The 19,074-nt window shown below is 40.5% G+C and overlaps 1 protein-coding gene across 4 annotated transcripts in view; it reads right to left on the bottom strand.

The window, feature by feature from the left end:
- The window catches only part of METAP1D (methionyl aminopeptidase type 1D, mitochondrial), a 43,754-nt gene that overhangs the window by 3,307 nt on the left and 21,373 nt on the right, over positions 1-19,074 (bottom strand). For all 4 annotated transcript variants that reach the window (XM_052674668.1, XM_052674669.1, XM_052674671.1 and 1 more), the window contains exons 2-6: positions 16,903-17,069; positions 14,371-14,520; positions 10,910-11,058; positions 10,174-10,216; positions 6,575-6,738 (exon numbers count right to left, since the gene is read on the bottom strand). In XM_052674668.1, coding sequence (XP_052530628.1) covers positions 6,575-6,738; positions 10,174-10,216; positions 10,910-11,058; positions 14,371-14,520; positions 16,903-17,069 — 673 coding nt within the window. The remainder of the gene's footprint in view (positions 1-6,574; positions 6,739-10,173; positions 10,217-10,909; positions 11,059-14,370; positions 14,521-16,902; positions 17,070-19,074) is intronic.

Below are 19,074 nucleotides of genomic sequence, written 5' to 3'. Positions count from 1 at the left end.
CTAAAAGCTTCATTTGTTCACTTAAGATCACGGTGGGCCCTTCACACTTCAGGTTTGCTTGTATTGACAGCTGAACAAATGTGCCTGCTGCCTCAATACAGAGAGCCACCACATTTCTATTTGGAGAAGACTGGAAACTTCATGTTTAGCTGTCCCCAAATTCCTAATTTCTGGCAAAGAGGAATATTAATATAGCTAGAAATTGGGCTTCAATTTTCAAACTCAAGGTCCACAGCTTGATGTTATATACAGTTTATGTGGAAAAAAAACCCACAACGGTTTATGCAGCAAGAGGTCCCAGCAGTGAGGGAAGTCCATGCTCCCCACCATGCCAGCCAGCCTGGGTCACGGCTGGGGCTGGCTGTGACACTGCTGAAGGCCAAAGAAGATCAGAGAGGAATCACAAAGTCAAATTACTCAGAAACATACACAAAATGAAATGGAAGGTCTCCGGTGACCCAGCCTACAGCAATGCAGATAATGGTTCCCAGATGGGGGAAGCGATTCCCTGAAGAGAGATGGGAGGCCTGACATGCACCACATGGTGAGCTGTCCCTTCTCCTTCACAGGGCTTTCTGTGAGAGAGCAAATGACCCCACCAGCTGCTTTGAGGCTGTGCCCCATGCCCAGCTGAGCAAGAGCACCTGGGGCACTGGTGTGACAGTGTTCCCTCCTCTTGCCCTGAAAGAAGTGGTTCTTGTGCATGGCAGTGGTGAATTCTGCCACTTCCTTGCCCAAGAGATCAAAAACATCAGCACTTAGGTGGTTGGGACCAAAACAGGGGATGCTGGAACCAAGACAGGAGATGTGGAGCTCACGAGCTGTGACACCCACACTGACAGGTGCCTGCACTCCCCTGCCTTCCCACTGGAACTTGTCTACAAGCTGACTGGGTGTTCTTTTCCTAAAAAATGCAGCGTGACCAATGAAGTTGTCGTGACACGTAGAAAATCTGAGAAGAAAATTAGCTGCAGGTACGCAGCTTGGTCACATTCAGTCTGGTTTTAACATCGTGCTTCAGAAGCACTGTATGGGGAATTTGAAAGCACTCCGCAACTACCGGCTTCACTTCAGAGTACTGAGAAAACCCAGTGAGCTGTCACACCCACAAGGGCACTGTGAAAACCCTGCTCCCATCACGAAGGTAGCCGCCAGCCCTGCTGCAGCCTGCTAGGGCCGTTCTGCCTGCACCAGTGTGCTGCTTGCACAGGAAATGCTGGGTGAGCTGCTGGCCTCGGCCATGCCTCTGCCCACCAGCATCCAGGGCTGCAGGACCTGGCTAAGAAACCTGGATTGCACAAAACGGGGCATCCTGCCCACCTTTGCCATTTCCGGCTGACAGAAGCTCAGTGTTTTGGCCTGGCTGCCTCACTCAGGATCTGCCAGCAACGGCCTTTCTCTCCAGCTCTCCCTGGAGGGCAGCCCTAGAGGATTACAGGCTCCGCTATGTGTAGACACCTGGAGTGGCGCCGGCTGCAGATGGTACAGAAGGGCGGGAGAGAGGCAGGGCTGCAGGGAAGGAGAGCAGCAGCGTGGGGCTGAGGGAAGGGGCTGCCTCCACTCAGCCGGGGCATGGCCCAGTCCCACTGGCACCCACAGACAGCACAGACACGCGGCGTTGGCAGCACAAAAAAAACATAGGGATTCTTTACCACAATCGTTGTTAAAAATATCCATTGATAACATTCGCCATTACGCATTTTATTCTTGGAGCCACGTAGAGCACGCTTGGGCAGAGGTGAATTGGTCAGGATTAAAAGCATAATCATTTAATGAGCCCAGTACTTGATTTCATGTTTTGCTGCTGAGCGATACAGCCCAGCGGCTGCAGTTGAGTACCTGCAGGGCTGCTCCTCTGCAGCAGGTGGCAAAGTGCCCACGCCGGGATGGAACAGCAGCAGCCGAGCTGTCAGTGAGGGCAGCTCGTGGGCACAGCCCCCGTGTGCTGCCATCATGCTCCTGAGGGGACGGCAGAGCTGGACGCTAGCTCCTTCTCTACCAGATGGCATCTATCTAACCCCTGCCAGAGGAGGGATGAGTGTGGAGAAGTGCTGCAGCCCAACAAACTGCAACAGTGCAGCAACAGGCAGAGCCGCATTTTTGCGAGCTCTCCCCAGTGCTCTGCCCCTCCCTAGAAGGAGTTTTTGTGTGTATGGGACAAATCTCTCCACCTGAGAGGCTGAAAAGCAAGTTGACAGGACTTCCTCATAGGGCTGGTCCTGAGCCTCCCACAGAGCCCCAGTGAGCATCCAGGAGTAAATAGGTGTCCCAGCTCCAGAGTGAACACTCTCTCAAGACCGGGACTCCCATTCTGGGACCAAAACTTCCCAAACCTACGCTGCCCTTTCTTTATACTGAATACTGTTGTTTTTTCCTCAAGCTAGGTCTGGTACAATAAGCCCTCACTAAGGAAACAAACCAAACCCTGCTTTGAGCCTGGCCAACATCCCACACTGTAACCTGGACTGAGCACCGCAGGGAACTCATTCCCAGCTGTGGGCACTTCCCCCAGTGCCTGCACCTCTCCCTGGAGCCAGAACTTCACCACCTGCAGCCTTGCAGAGTAGCATGGACAGCCCTACCCACCGAGCGGCCCGTCCCACAGCAGGGCATAGTGAGCCTACCTGGGAGACACCAGGAGATAACAGATCCATGGGCACTGCTTTCTCATTTAGGGACACGCATGCATGCATCTTTTTTGAAGTTAAAAGTAATCAGGCTTTTCTTAATGCCCACCAGTGGGCATGTTTACTTTCTTTCTTTCTTTTCTTTTTTAATTCTTGAAATCAGTATCAGCCTAAATTAGATTTGCATGTGGTAAGAAATATTTACTTTCAATAGAACCATATTAACTAATTTGAGAAAATAACAAATTTTGACTGGGAAAATATTACAGTATTTTTCACTTAAATAGTAATCCTAGACTGAGGGAATGCACAAGTTCAGGGATTCCCCATAATGACAATAAATGTTGAGGTATAATTAGTAATATTTTTGAAAGCGAACAATTGTTTCTTGAAAGAAAGGTACATTTTAGTTTCAAACTGGAACACAAATTACTGTATTTTTCTTACAATAGTGTTGAACTTTTATTTGAGGTTCTCTGTTTCTGAAAGCAGACATGATGGATTGAAATAAAAGATAATTTATTGCAATGCTTACTTTCAAGTGCAGAGAGAAGCAGTGTAATTGTAATTTACTGTAGCTGTCAAGGAAAATCTATCACAGATGACATTAAAATGACTTATTTTGCCTGAGCCACTTATTGTTTAAATGTGCATAATCTGATAGAAACAGATTTTTAAAAATCTGCTTTATATTGTTCTAAATTAATATCAAAACATATACTTAGGAGTTAAGCATTTTAAACCATTTATTAATACTTTCCTCACTTCTATTTTTTCCTAGGAGTTGAAAATTGGTTCATTTAACAATACCACATTTGTGTTTTCCAGCTCTATACACCCACAACAGTTCCACATATCTAAGCTCAGTGGCTAAAAAGTAGATTTCAAACCAGGTTTGTTTCTGTCTGAAAGAGAAATGCCACCAGCAGTAGAAGGAAATGGGAATACAGGGCCCAATTCTTTTCCCACTGGGGCCAATTTTGCCACCATCTTCAATAGGAACATGTTAGCAAAGATTCCCATTCTTCCTGGCAGAGTAACTCCTGAATCCGCAAAATCTTGCTTTTGCAACTCCTAGGCGATGTGACACAGAACTGCTGCCCATGAAACAATGTTTCAGCTACAGAGCTTCCGCAACAAAAAATATGTTACGATGCAAGCTTATTTCTGTAATACAATTATTCCTAAATCATTTACAGGAAGCAAATATTCTGATTTTTGGTGCCTAAGATACATTCTTGGGCACTTTTATAGAAAATATGGATGAAAGAGACGTAGACACATCTCCATTCCAATGGGCCTAAACCTTCTCAGTTGTTTACAATCTCCAAAGTCTCCCAAAACAGAAGAATCTGATAGATGGATGCAAACGCAGAAAGCTAAGCAACCAGAAATACACAGCTTCAGCCAATCTCTTTCAGCAGAGGCACTGTTAAAGGGGTTCTGAACAAACTGGGATATTTAAACCATCTACATAGTAAAATCTTGAATAATAAAGTTAACGATCTACTATTCTATATGTAGGATTGGACATCTACTAGCTTTGATTCATCCGCATTTAGAGGGAGCACTGCCGATGTATTTACACTCTGCAAGTAAACTGACCCTCCGTAACAGCACAGTAAAAATTCAATGTCACATTCAATTTTTTTTTTTTTTTTTTTTTTTTTTTTTTTTTTTTAAATACAGCTAGAATTAATGTAGTGAATCTGTAATGAAATGCATTATCCTGCATGGAGATTTATCAGATTTTCCAATTGAATGCCATGCTTTGCTCGCACTAGCTGGAGTTCACCTGCATGTTGGTGTGGCGTGTGGCTCCTTTTTGTAAAGAGTTAAGTTGAACACAAAAAAAGGGAACAAAGGTCAGCACCCAGCCGCCACTTGAATGTGAGATTTTTCTTTTTATTCCCCTTGATGTATACTAGGCTCTGTGTTATTAGTCTTAATGATGGAAAATTGTAGTGTTGATACAAATCTTTTTTTCAAAGTAGTAGGCGGGAGCTCCATTTGTTAGTAAGTTTTTTTGTGACTAAAAGCCACGGACAGTACATTTATGTAGCAGTAAAAGGCCTAGATGCTCTTTCCATAGCAGAGCTAATTATTCCTACTGTGACCTTACTGATCTACCCTGTTCCTAGTACATCTCATCTGCACGCCTGTTCCTCTGTGTAGATGGTGTCAGAGAATATGAAAAACCCTATAATGAAACCATTTTCATGATGGAGAAAGGCTACTGGAGTTGCACTTGCTACAAAGAGGCTCAATTATATGAGTAATTGTGATAATTTTCTACATTCATAGCCTTCAATGGGGAAAAAAGAATGAGAGCCACAAAGGAAAATTACTTTAACAAGAAAGTACAGAGAGTAAAAATGGAAGAAGAGACAAAAAGGGGGAAAAAATAACCAGAAAAAAAGTTTAAAAAATAGATCTGGAGGGAGGAATAGCAAGACAGGGAGAACAACAGAAATGCTCAAAAAGCCTATGTGCAGCTGTGTTGCACAATTAAATTGAATTTTTTTTTCTGCAGTTGATGAATGTGACTACTGCAAATGTGCCTCTGTAGTTAGCTATCATTTGTTGTTCCGTGACAGGAAAAGGATAATTACCTCTCAGAGAGAATCAAAGGCTGACATGCCCTTTAGACACAGCCATGAATGCAGAGCTCGATAGAACGCTTGAATAAGAATCTAGTGTTCTGTGCCCCCTTCTACTCAAGAATAAATTTTGTTAAAATGCAAGAGCACCACCAGCAAATTTGTTGAACCCTAGGTGTTCAAAAATATGAGGTGCATCTATCGACTCATCCCATTTGCAAAAATAAAACTACATTTTGAATTCACTTCTATTATATTCATGGACAGTAAGATAGTGAGATATGCATTAAATTTCTTTTCCCAGTAGGGGTCTGATTCAACATTTCCTATGAAAGAACAGAAAGACACTATCCTTTTTCTCCAGGCTAGTTAGCCTATAATTTAAAACTGTCAAAAACACAATTTTATACAAAGTCTTCAATAAAAGCTTCTCAGATATAACCCAAAGAGGTTTTACTAAAGTTTGATTCAGACTCTGTTACAATATTTTTAAAGCTATAAACACATCTGACTGATATTTTGCCGTTTGCTTTTTTCCTTAAAGTATCTGAAGATTTACAAAGAAAAAAAGCAGCATCCTTTCAAGGTGACTAAGCCTTACAGCTTTTAAGTAATCACAACGTTATTCAATAGTATGCTGGGACCATTAACAGTCCAATGAAGTACTGCTTAATGAAGTGTATACAATACATGTATTTTTAATTTTAATTTTTTTTTTTGCAAACATTTTTAAATGATCCATAGGCACCTAAAAAAAATTAAGCACAATTTTATTCCAAATTGCCAGAAGAGCCATGAGTGATGGCTACAACAGATGCAAAACAGGGAAAAACCTCTTAATGTGAGCTCTTTCTTCCCCATGACGTAGTACGCACTGCTCTTTGTAAGATAAGAAGCTCTCGAGTTAAATATTTTTGTACTTTTTAAACAAAGAGACTTATTTATGTTGATTAACTCCTTTTTAAGATTCATTATTGCTATACAATGAAAACAATGGCTTTTAACTTTCTTACATCATTAGACAGACGAAGTATAGTTTCGCAAACAAATTAAAAAACAAAACAAAACAAAAAATCCACCACAGATTACATCTGTTAATATAAGTCTACCTTATGAATATCTTTGATTCTTTCCACAGTTATCTTTGCTGAGCCTGGTGTAACTCACTTAAAAAAAAAAAATCCCTCTTACCCAAGGAACAACATTACAGCTTGGCAGTTCACATACTGATATCAGACTGAAATGATGGTTTTGAATCATAAAACATGTCATCAGCCTTATACCAAACCTCCAATAACCTTTGTCCCACTTGCCACCCCTCCCTTTACTTGTCAATATAAGGCTTACCTGATTGTGTTTCCAATTACAGAGAAGGGAGCCCCTGGTCTGCAAGCTGCAATTGCTTCATCTCTACATTTCCTGGCAACCTCCACTAACTTTTGACCAGATTTGTCCACACTGCCCACCAAAAAGGTTTCAGAAGTGTCACCATGGTAGCCATTGTAATACACCTAAACACATGCAGAAATGTAAAGACAGTTTCTTGTTTTGCATCCAGAAACAGATCATCTAAACTAAATCCATTCTTTCTAGGAATGAGCTATATATTGCAACAGACAGGTCACTGGTAGGCTGCACATGAGAGAATGAGACTGGAAAAGCAAAACACTGGAGGGAGGGGAAAAAAAAAAAAAAAAAAGCACAGAAGAGTGCAAGGTGTATAAGGGTTGCCAATTAAGAACTCCACTAAACGCAGAAGTTTTGTGTGGCCACCCAGCAGAGCACAGGAGGAGACATGGGTGACGCTGCTCAGACAGGGGACAGGAGCATGCCAGAAGCTACGAGGGGGCCATGCGCACACTCAGTGCTAAGGGGGTCCCTGGGCTGGGATGGGGAGAGCTGCCAGCCCATCAGCAGGGGTTGGGAGAACGATCCTTTCACAGGGAACGTCCCCATGGCAGCATGGTTGGATTCTGCTTAGGCAGAAGGCGCGGCGACCTGTTGTACTAATGACCTACTGGCTTTCTGTTTGTTTGTCATTTCATAGGCTCAAAGCCTCAGCTCTCCTGAAGTTCCCTCTTGGGCAGAGCTCTGCAGCACCATGTGGAAAGGGTTTTTGCAGCTCTGCAGTACCGCAGGAGGGACACAACTGTGGGAGCAAGCCAAATTTCCCTATCAAGAGACAAATTGCAATGGGGCACAGTTTTGATCTTCTAAAACATTTTTTTCCACAAACAGTGGGCAACTATCCTCCTGGGACTAATGACTCACCAAGTCTGAAGCACTGAACTTTTGCCACTCGCAAGCTATTTGTGAAAGACACAGACTCGCATTCCTTTTGGTCAATTGCAAATGGAAAAAAAATAAATTGGCTACAGACGGTTTGTGTTGGGGGGGAGATGTAAAGAAAATGCAGGCAGCTGCGGGTGCACAGCACTGCACAGGACAGTGAACGGCAGAGAGGATCCAACTTTGCAGTCCTCCCGGCTCACACCTCCCTCTGCCAGCTGGAGCTGTGGCTAGATCTGCTTTTACAATTTAATGCCTGCTGGAGAGGTTTCACTCCAGCTAGTTCGTATGTAAGCCAAATGAGTTCAGTTGTAGCTCTAGCAAGTACGGCACTTAAAAGCCAAACAAAAACATTACACTTCATCATCCTGGAGAAATGAGTACAGATTTAAAACACAGCAGAGCTTAAAAATAATTGCATTTACTGCTGGCCATCAACTGCAATTATGTATTTTTAACATTAATAAACTACAACCTCAGCAACTGTAACACACTAATTCCTTAAAAGTCAATGAAAGATTTGAGTTGCAAGAAGCTTTACCTGCCAATAGCTGGCTGGAAATTGTGCAATGCTGACAGTTCACTGATGCATAATGCTTCTCTTTCTACACTTAAATACATTCTAAAGGCTACACGATGAAGCCAATAAAATTTGTATTTCACCTATGAAATTCTACCATCTGAATTGCGCAAAAATAGATTTTTTCTTCAAACAATTTGTGTGTCGTTCAAAGTGTTTATAGTTAATAACCAGAATATTATTTAATCATTTTATAGAACCTGTATGCAATTATAAACAATTTGTTGTGGCATATTTACTTTGATTTTTACACCGTTCCCCTGTGAAACATCCCAATTCTGCTCATTAAAAATAAATTAAAAGATCAATTAGCAATGCTGCAAAGTAATATTTCTTCCTTAAATTGTTTGAAACTGAACTGTTCTCAAACACAGCATAGTTTAGTTTCATACAATATAAAATGTTTTCAAAGACAATTAGCAATTCCTACCCTTGCAGGAATTTTCACATTCACGGGAACTTTGAGATTTATTTTGTTTTTTGAGGGTAAACAGAACACAGTAAGAATATATTTTCCAAAAGACCACTAATATTTGGCTGTACATCTTTTTGTAAAGCGGGGTGGAAAAGATGCATACTCCATGTTAATACAAAAATATCTGGGTTAGTACATTGTGGAAAGGATCTGTGATATGAATCTGAACAGTTGTGTTTTTTTTCTAAATCTAAGGAGTTGTTAATACTATATTGACAGATGAAATATCAGCAACAACAACAACAACAACAACAACAAAAACAACAAATGAGCCTTAATGAGTTACAGAGAAATGAGATGTTAAATCCTTGGCTATTGCAAGCTGATTTGGTTTAGTAAAATGAGCAAAGCTACATCAGTTCCCCACAGTAGAAAATTAGGCCAAAAATATACTGCAAAAAAGAAAGATCACACCAAAAGATCACTGAAGCTGGCAGTCAGAATTCTCCAATTAGAAAGTATGGAGATGGGGAATAAATGACAAGGAAAAAGATCCCCAGAACAACGCAGTTTTGGATCAGACATATACCATGGGAAAAGGTCAGTGACCCTAATGTTCATAGGAAAAGTGATTTAAATGCTGGAATCTCATGCTTGGAGGTAAGTCCAACTGAGATTTCTTCACTTCTACTAGTATGAAATCTGGGCCCAAGAAAAACAGTATTATCAAGAGTTTTTTAATGATTAAAAAAATCTCATCCTTATGGTACTCCTTTGCATGTCAAAAATTGGAAAACAAAGGCAAAATTCAAAAGACATCTGTCTGTATTAAAAATAAACACCACTTTGGGAAAATAAAAGCACGTGCAGTGAAAAGACAAAAAGCTTCTGCAAGACACAAATGCACTGTGCTGCCTATATGAAACGAGAATTAAGTTCCCAGTTTCTGTATTTTCCTGCTCCTGCAAAAATCCAGCCGGTGTTTATTTAAGCAGCTGTAATTGACCATTCTCTGGAAATATTAAGTCACAGTTATATCACACTATTTCTGTTTCTGTGCAAAAGGTTCAGGGCTGTTATACGAGAAATGGAACACAACACTACCTTCGGGGATTTTAATAAATGTAGGGAACACTGCTAGCAAAAGAGTTGCTGTCCAAATAGACTGACATACACAGGCCAATGTAGCCTCTAATGACAGAGTAAGATAATGACAGGCCCCACTCAAAATCAGCAGGAAGAGGAAGATCAATCTTGGCAGAGTGAAGGAAAAATGCTGGCTTTCTTCATGTTAGCTCATCTCATACATATCTATCTTCAGCTGCTGCCCAGTACTGCGGTGCTCTGCATTAACTACACAGTGGATCAATAACAATTACACCTTCTCAGAAACATGACACATAGCAGGATTGGGTTGACATTTCACTTAGGCCAACATTGATCTCAGTGCATCTGATTCCAGTCCTAAATTCAAGTCAGGCCTGGGTCTAGCTGGAATAAACACACAGTTAAAAACAAAAAAGGAAACCAGCTGCTTGTGCCTTGCCTTAGAAGTAAACAGCACATCCATCTGTGCGCTCCCCATCTCCCATCCACTATTCTTTCCTGTTGCTACCAGGAACGCTAAAGTTGATCAAAGACTTTCTTATATGAATTACTCACCGTGACATCAATGTTGATAATATCTCCATCCTGAAGAGGTCGACTGAAACAAAAACAGAAAGGAGAAAAATAATGGTGACAGACGGCTCCCAACAAAGGGAACACAAGAATAAACACCTAATGACACATACATAAAAATCAGAGGGTAGAGATTTTGTGACGGAGGAAGGCAGAGGAAAACAGAATAACCATTTTTAATGTTCAGCTCTGACTACTTTGAGAACAAGTATGGCTGAATATAAAATAACGAGAAACAACTAGCGGGAAAATATATCAACATCTGAAAAATCCACTATTATGTTTATTCTTTTTCTCTCACTAGGGTTTGTGTTTTACTTTGTAAGTAGCTGAATGTGTTGCAAATGATGGTAAAAAAAAAAAAAAATCAAACATTTATTCCTTACCCTATACTTATTTCACTGGAGAAAAAAAATCAGAATTATTCTGTTTTTTAAAAATTATTATTTATTTTCCATGCACTAAACTCTAAAGGCATTATGCTGCTTTTTTTTTCCCCCCCAGTATCTGGACAAACAGGACAATATTATTGCTTCTCTACTTCAAATACACTGCTATAGCATCTATCAGCATTGTATGGTAACATGATATGCATCTGTAATACATCTACATGTGACATATAGTTAAGCTGAAATATGTTCAATATTAAACACAGCTTATTAATTTCAGTTCAACGTTTTCATTCCTGGTGTTAAAACGTAAATTATTGGGGAAATACCTGTCAGGAATACCATGACATACCACGTTGTTTACAGAAGTACAAACAGATTTTGGAAAACCTCCATAGCCCAGAGGTGAAGGATAGGCATTCTGTCTGATTATTTCATGATGAACAACGGAATCTATTTCTTCAGTTGTCATGCCAACCTGAAATATCAAAAATAACATTCTGTTAAGAAAGCAAAGCTAGTTTCTCATATTTACCGAATGTGATTGCAGCCAAACGTTTCAGTGAAATCTTGGGTGTTTCAAATTCACTGCTTTGATACAACACATGAAGCTGTCTGATATGCTTTATTGACATATTGGACTTTTTTTAAAGAGAACAATGTTTTAAACCAAGGATGCAGTAGAAACAAGCACTCAAAGGTTCTTAAAAAAAAAACTAAAATAAGCTCTACTTCCTGCCACTTTTTTTTTTCCCCACATTTGCTCTCAGAGACACTGATTTTCCATGGCTCTTGTTTCAGTAGCTGCTATAGAAATGGTTTTCATTCTTCCAGTCATTTGAAACATACTACTTTCCTCTTTTATTTGTAGATAAAGGATATTAATGCCCAGTCCATATATCATTATGCACTTGCACATTTCATGAAATAGCTCTCTGAGTACTCCTTTGCGTTGTAAAAGATCTGAATATTTGAGTTCATATCTTGAAGATATTTTACTTCAAGTTGCCATAGGTTGCATGACCACAGTGAATCTACACACACTTATCCATCATTTTTTGGAACGTACACTTTTATGCTTGATGCTTTCTAGATTCATCTTCTTCTCATGGTTTTACATATTAAAAAAACTCATAAATCATTCAGCCATTTTCTGAGAATCTGTGGGATGGAAAACAATCACGCTTAAAATACTGTTCTAGCTTTTCTTTGGGATCAAGTCTGTCTTGAAATGGTTAGAGCTGAAATTTGAGATTTGGTAGGGAAACCTCCCTCATTGGGAAAAAGTGCCTTCGAGGGTTCCTGTGCAAATTGATTTTGATTTGAATGAGTTTTGAGCCTTTGAAAAATCATACTTCATACACACACGTTACAGCAGCTCTGATTTCTGAGGGCATTTCACTAACACAAGGAACGCAGGTAGGCTGTGGTGCATAGAAGGCATACATAACTGTATGCTGAAATATTCAGCAATCACATACAGAGAATACAATGGAGCACACTTGTGTCCTGTGCTGAGGATAAAGCTGGGTTTATTTGCTCAGCTTGCATCTTGCTCAGCATAGAAGCATGGCTGGGCAGATGAAGAGTGACAGCAACACCCAATAAGCAATTTGGGGTTCCCATGCAGCTGCCCTGCTCTGCAGCAGCTGTGATGGCTGCAGCTTCTGCATACCATCTGTGCCCAGTGTTGCAGCCAGCAGTTCTGGCTCCATGCAGGTTGCTCTGCCTTTGCTCACCCATATACCACCTGCTGCAAACAGGCAGATGGAAGCACAGTGCACCACACTGAGGGCTGCCCCTGCCCAAGGAATTCAGGGCAGCTTTTGGACCTCTGGTGGACAAGTCTGTGCTGCCCGTGTGGAAGACATAGGTGCTATGAAATGTTCTGCTTTTAGCATTACCTGGTTTACTTGCACCTATCGTGCACCACATCTCTTACAATTTGCTAGGCAATGTGACTGTATAAAAAAACAAAACAAAACAACAACTATTACCATTTCATAGAAAGTGCTGTTCTATTCCAAAATCTCTTCCCCAAACCTAGGAAGTACTATCATATATAACACCATGTGCTATTTTGAAGTCCAATGGGAAGTAAATGGCAACAGCAAAAACACATGCTCAGTCCATGGTGCCTCTATATCCAAATGTTGTGACACCACTGTTATCACACTAGGGACATGACTGCTGGCAGATCACAGTGTCAACACAAGCTTGCATGGAGGGCTGGGTACAAGGCAGGCTCAGCAGGAGAGCAGAAACAGGTGGAGAGATAGGGCTCTTCAGATAAAACTGGAATTCAGAGTATCCTTTACAAGGCCAGCCTAAAAGAGCTTAGTTTGCTTTCTCCAGCACCCTGAAAGCTATAGGAATTCTAATCACTGCATGAAGGAAACGGACTCAAGGAAACACAGGAAGCAGCTTAAATTAAAGAGCAGGGCTGGCATGAGAACGGGTGGGTACAAACTGGTTGCACAAAGATGCTCCCTGCTGATGAAGGGAGGCCCTGGGACATGCTTCCATTCAGAGCAGCCTTGAAGAAACACTTGTAGCACAAAGTGGAGCTGGCCTGGGCAGCATCCCTGCTCTGTGTGCCACTTCCCTCCCTCCCAGCCTATGCCAGCTCCTCATCATCATTCCTTTCAAAAACTCTCTTTCTCTCCTAGGATTGTTATGCGTACATAGAAGCTTCTTGCTATAATGCACTGTTTGCAGTATCAACTTTGTCCTAAACTATATTGTGCTCCGTAAAAGTGCATTTTATGTGCAATAAAAAACATGTATGATAACACAGCATTACTGAAAATCTACTCTCGTTCATAATCCCCATGTTGTACTCTTGAGGTAGAGTCCTGATTCTTCAGATACACGTGCATGTCCCTATACAGAAGTTTTACTGTACAAGGAAATAATTGCATGTAAAATGTTAAACCTGCATATTTGTAAAATTAAAGCCTCAGGCATTTTGTTACTGGCCACTCCAGCTCCAGAACTAAATCTCTGTGACAGTGCAATGAGAATAGAAAGAAAAATGCATGGTAAACTGATATGTTTTTCCCTTTTTAAGTAAATGACATTGACTTACAGTCTCCATCTATCTCTGTATCTCATAGCTACTCAGCCCATTTTACCCTATTCAGTATGCTATTAAATGAAATATCAAGGTAACATGAAAAAATCACTCCATCTGCAAAAACTTGTAGTAGGCTCCTCCCAGCATATTTATTCTTGAGAGGTATCCCAAAAAGCATACTGTAGAAACATTACTGGAAACCCTGAGGCTTTATTACCAATGCACTCTGGAAAATAGTGTGGAGCTTGGCAGCTGTTTTTTTTCCAACAGCAGTTCAAAGACTTGTGCTGTGCCAACCCTGTGGGACAGCAGGAGTTGAAGGACGAAGGGGAAGAGAGGTAGCAGCCTGGCCCCTTGGCCTTGCACACATGCAGAGTCAAAAAGCAGAATATATGAGGAAGATTGGCCATAACATTACAGGAAAAAATAAAAAAGTATCATGGGCCTTCTGAGAAGCTCATTTGATTTGGCATAATCCAAATAGAGGGAAGATTACGGAGACTGCACCCGAGCCAGCAGCTCAGACTGCACAGATTAAAAATACAGAAATAGTTTAGTAGGTATATCAGGAAATGAATCAGAAGTTAACAATTCCTTTTTTAATGTCTATGTTACAGTTGGATGCACAATAAGGATAGCAAAAGAAAAAAGGAAAAAAACTAAGTGAAAGCATAAAAGACTTTCAAGCTGTTTGGGGACTTACATAATCATTACCTTTAAGCTCCTTCCAGCCAGAAGCAGGACATGACGGGCCAATTGACAAGCCTGACGAAGGCCTTGAATCTGATCTTCATTCTTAATTTCTATGTCGTCTCCCCAGTCTGGTACAATGCCTGTCGTCACATAGTCTGGCTTCTTTATGTGCTTGGAGAAAAAGGATTGAAAATGAAGATCAGAAAACTGAGCATGACAATGGGATCATTTTCTCAGATACTGCCTCCTGCTTCATGGCAGCTTGCCCTTTCTGTCGTAGTATCGACCTTCCTAAGCCATCAGGGCAAACCCTCAAGGGTGCCTCAGTATTGCTTCCACTGCCCTTTTGAACTTAACATTGCCTGGTACTACTGACTTGTGCAGTCTGTTAACCTCCCTGTGCTGAAATCCTGAGGACTGCAGTGCACTTTTAGCACAGTCTCAAGTTTTACAACTGTGAGAGAAAGACTTAGAACCTTTTTATTTTCTTCTGCCGAGTGGCACATCATATAGGAAAAGCATCTGAACAATACAATGACCTGGACAATGCGATTAGGTCCTTAGTCTCTTGCTCACACAAAACTTGTGCTAATTTTCATGAGACAGTTTTTTTTTTTAATTTTTTTTTTTTTGAACTAAGAACTCTGGGATTTATTTTAATTTAGAGTTTTCACTTGTTAATCTAGTTCCCAAATTACATGCAAACTTGTCCGTCTACAATACTATGTGAGGATTTCCCAATTTCTGTGTTGCAGAAATTGTAATAAACTTTTTCTGTTATCACAGAAAGCTCTCAGTAGTCACATGGATGTTAAATTTAACTTCTGATTTATTTTTTTTGAATCCACAGTAATTTCACAGCAAAATAACATCACACAGTGAGAAAAATGCACTTGATTTCCACAGGTGCTGGTGATCTCACCAGTGGGGTAGCAGAGCATCTTCACCCACCAGATTAGGGCTCTGCATCAGTTCACAAAACAGAAAATCAAGCTGGCAGGGCAGGAGGCAAAGCGGCCACTTCAGCTGTGTACAAGACCATACAACATCCCAGTGTGGGGGTAAAGAAGAGTGGTGTAACCTATTAACTCCTGCAGGACTTCAAATAAGAAGGCCATTGTTGTTCTTACTGGTATTTCATTCACTTCTACTCTGTCTGAGTGTAACTGTATCTTTACCGAATTCACATCAACAGAATTTCAAATGTGAATTTCATTTAAGAGAAACGGCATATCAGCCTGTACAGCACCCTGTTGAAATATATACCATGAGACTTCATTTAGAAGGAAAAATTACATTTGCTGGATTACCCACTGCATACACTACAGCACCTCCACCATCTCCTTGGAAGGCACTGATTTTCTAACTATTGAGACCTGAACCTGTTGACCTGTGAAATCTGTTAAGGGAAAAATCCAAAGCAGCATATGTATAAGCATCTACATCTACAATTTCACACCAAAATACATCATCTCAATCTGGTTTCTGGCATACTCTGTAGCAAGTGATAACTATGTCCTCAAGTTCTCAGAGTTGAAAAATTTAGACTAATTTCAGACAGTGTAAGCACAGTGATCTGTGAAGAATACTTTCTAGTATGACAATATATTTCTTCCTCTTTATCCTAAAAGAAGCAAGTGATACAGTTCTTCAACCTTTGAAAACTTACAAAGCACAAAACCACATGCTTTCCCTGCACACAGAGCTTCCATAACTCCTTAGGAGTCAGAGCCCTACATTCAGCACTCCCATCTGCTTTTGTAAATAACTTTTTTTTTTTTTGTATTTTTGGCCCATGGAAATATTTTGCACTTTGCACAAGAAAGCTATAATCATGTGGAAAGTACTAATGCTCATCCAGAAAAGCACTGCTTAGGAAGGGCAATTTTTTGGCTGAATGAAAGATGCTTTGAATGAAAGATACAGTTGAACTGTGTGCTGTAATTAAAAAAAAAAAAAAAAACCAGAAGTGGAACATATGTTAAAATTACACGAGAAAACCTCCTTTGGCCCCAAAATAAATAAAGAGAAAATTACATGTTGGAAGAAAGAGACAGTCGAGATTAGTTTGGAAAGAACAGTGGGGCTGTAGGGCAGCTACTAGCAGGTAATGTGTGCTCTCATCCTGAATGTGACTCAGCAATTAACAAAACGTTCAGGTAGATATAAACATTTTTATAATTAGCTTGCTAGAGATGTATACAGAAAAGGACTTAGATGTTCAAGAATGATTCCTAATGATTTCTAGTAGGACTGTCTATAGTCGTCCAAAAGGAGAACCTGGACTAGAAGCATTAAGTGCTGACAGATGATTATAACATTCCATGTTTATATGAATGTAACTTAACGAGCCTCAGGTTTAAACTCTCTAATAACCAGATACATCACTGTTTAATGTGGTGGGGAGCTGAGAACTTCTCTCACTAGCACTGTTATTTCAAATGCCAGATTGCATCATAGGACTGTATCCAAACCATTGAATGCACTTGATCAGCTGTGCAGTCAACTCCTACACTGACTGAAAAACAGATTAGATAATAACAATTGCAGTACCTTGGGAACTGGATGAGCTGGAGAAACCACTGCTGGCCAAACTACGCTATAAACAGCATTTCTTTGTCCCTGAGAAAAGAAGCATCTCTGTTGTTGATTACTTGATTGCCTGTGCAGGTAGACACGATTGCATGAAGAAAAAATTCTGAGGCAGCCGGTCACAGAACCTGGTAACAGATAAATTTGAAATGGTTAACTTTTCTTCTACTACGATGATACAATTATAAAATACAAAAAGAGAAAGGCACCATGTAAAATCAATTGCAGAACTTGTGCAGTAGCCAAGAAATTAAAATCTTGTACCATTACAGTATTAACACCAAGAAACACTGAGAACAACAACAACAAAAAAATCACAAAACATTACATCAAAGCTTTATAAAATATTATATCTGTCTTGGTTTAATGCATTAAAACGTAACACGGGGAAAATCCCCAAACCTCAGCAGGACTGATGCCCAATCTGTTTGTAGCAGCTTGCATGGCTAGAAGCTGCACTGAGCAAGGTTTGGGGAAAGGGTAAACTGCTAGAAATTAAGAAACTAAAAAAAATTCCATGTTGATTTCAGACATTTTCATCCAAAAATTCTCAATGAATTCATCACACATTTGAGCTCTCATCATTTGCATCAAGATCCAAAATTCGGGTTCAGTCTGTAGCCATTTCCTGCCTTAGCAGGAAGAGAACAGACACCACGAGTGATTTTTAGTCTTGGTCAAGGGCAATTGAGGCCACTGAAGTCCATAATTGCCTTGGAGTATTTGAATCAGATTTCCCCTAATTTAAGTGGGAAGTTGGGAGGGCAGTTCCTGAGTAATCATTGCCCTCACTTTCTGGGCAATGATGCATTTTGCCAAGAAAAACGGGCAGAGAAGCCCAACTGTTGACAGAAAGACAACGGAAACACAGTAAAACATTACAAAAGATGACACTAGCATCAAGACAAAGTACACTACATTTAAGATTATTTACACTGTCAAATTAAACACTATAAAATATTGTGTTTATTTCCTTTGCTAAAAAAGTCTATAATCTAAACTGCAGTTTATTTTTTGAATAAGGAATAAGGTTCACGTAATAGTTAAATTGCCTTTGAAAGAAGTCGTGTATAAATACAAGAGCAACCTTCTGTGGCAAGTAACCAGTATGAATAATTAATACTCAGTAAAAAGAAAGTGGTTTTGTTTAAGAAGAGGTTACCTAGACATCTTTACATCACAGAAATAAAGAAATTTGTCTGCTGCATATTTTTAACTATGTAAAAATTATTTTCTTTTTAGGAGTTTTTCTGTATTTTGTCTATTTTTATTTACTGTGTATTCCTTCCTACACTTATCTTGTCCAGATGTCAAAGCATCTCTTCCCATGCACGCTTGGCTTTACAGAGAGCCCTTTTACATCACCCCACAATAGACAGAAGAGTCAAACTACAAACTTCCTGGGCCCCCAAAAAATGAACGTGATTGCTGAACAAGGTTTGCTTTAGACTCATTCCTGAGTGCCTCTGTACACTGGGCAGTGCCAAGCTTAGTTAACAATATCTGAATTTGTGTAATACCTGAAAAGCTGTAAAGAATTTTACTCAATGCAAGATTCTTGCTGTTTTAAACTGTTCCTAAGTAATGAGGCAGAGTTGGAGGGTGAGGCTCAGATCCCGCTGCCAGCCTAACTTGGGTACCAGTGACAGTCCCCTGCTTCCTGTGGGAAGAGAGTGCCTCTGTGGAAGTGGAGCTGCCCCATTATAAGTGGCTGGCTTGGACTGCCGTTCTGTGAGTTATCATCTCATCACTAGTTTCATTTCTTACTACTTTCCTAGCATATCCTTCACAAGGAAAAAATCTTGCCAAATGAGAAACAAAACCCTGCAGAGTGCAGAAGCTCATCCAAAGAGCCTGAAGCATCCTACAACTTGAACAGTTTGCACACATTTTCAGAAGCTGGAAACACAGAATCTGCAGAGGCGGCAACTTTTGGGTCTTCAGAAGCAGCACCTTACAAAGCACAGCAGGAGGACCATGCTCTCACCACAGCTGATGGCGCTGCCCCACAGCTCTGCACCCATGTGCTAAAGGCACTGAAACCACACAATGCCACAAGCAGCTGAAGTCCACATGGTCACCAATAACCTAGGTCATATTTTCAGTGCTGCCATTTCAATGGTGCACCGCTGG

Source organism: Tympanuchus pallidicinctus, unplaced genomic scaffold (assembly GCF_026119805.1).
Source record: "Tympanuchus pallidicinctus isolate F22 unplaced genomic scaffold, pur_lepc_1.0 scaffold15, whole genome shotgun sequence".
In the NCBI taxonomy this organism is placed as follows: Eukaryota; Metazoa; Chordata; class Aves; order Galliformes; family Phasianidae; genus Tympanuchus; species Tympanuchus pallidicinctus.
Note: the sequence above shows the minus strand (reverse complement) of the source record. Positions and strands in the feature narration are given on the sequence as shown.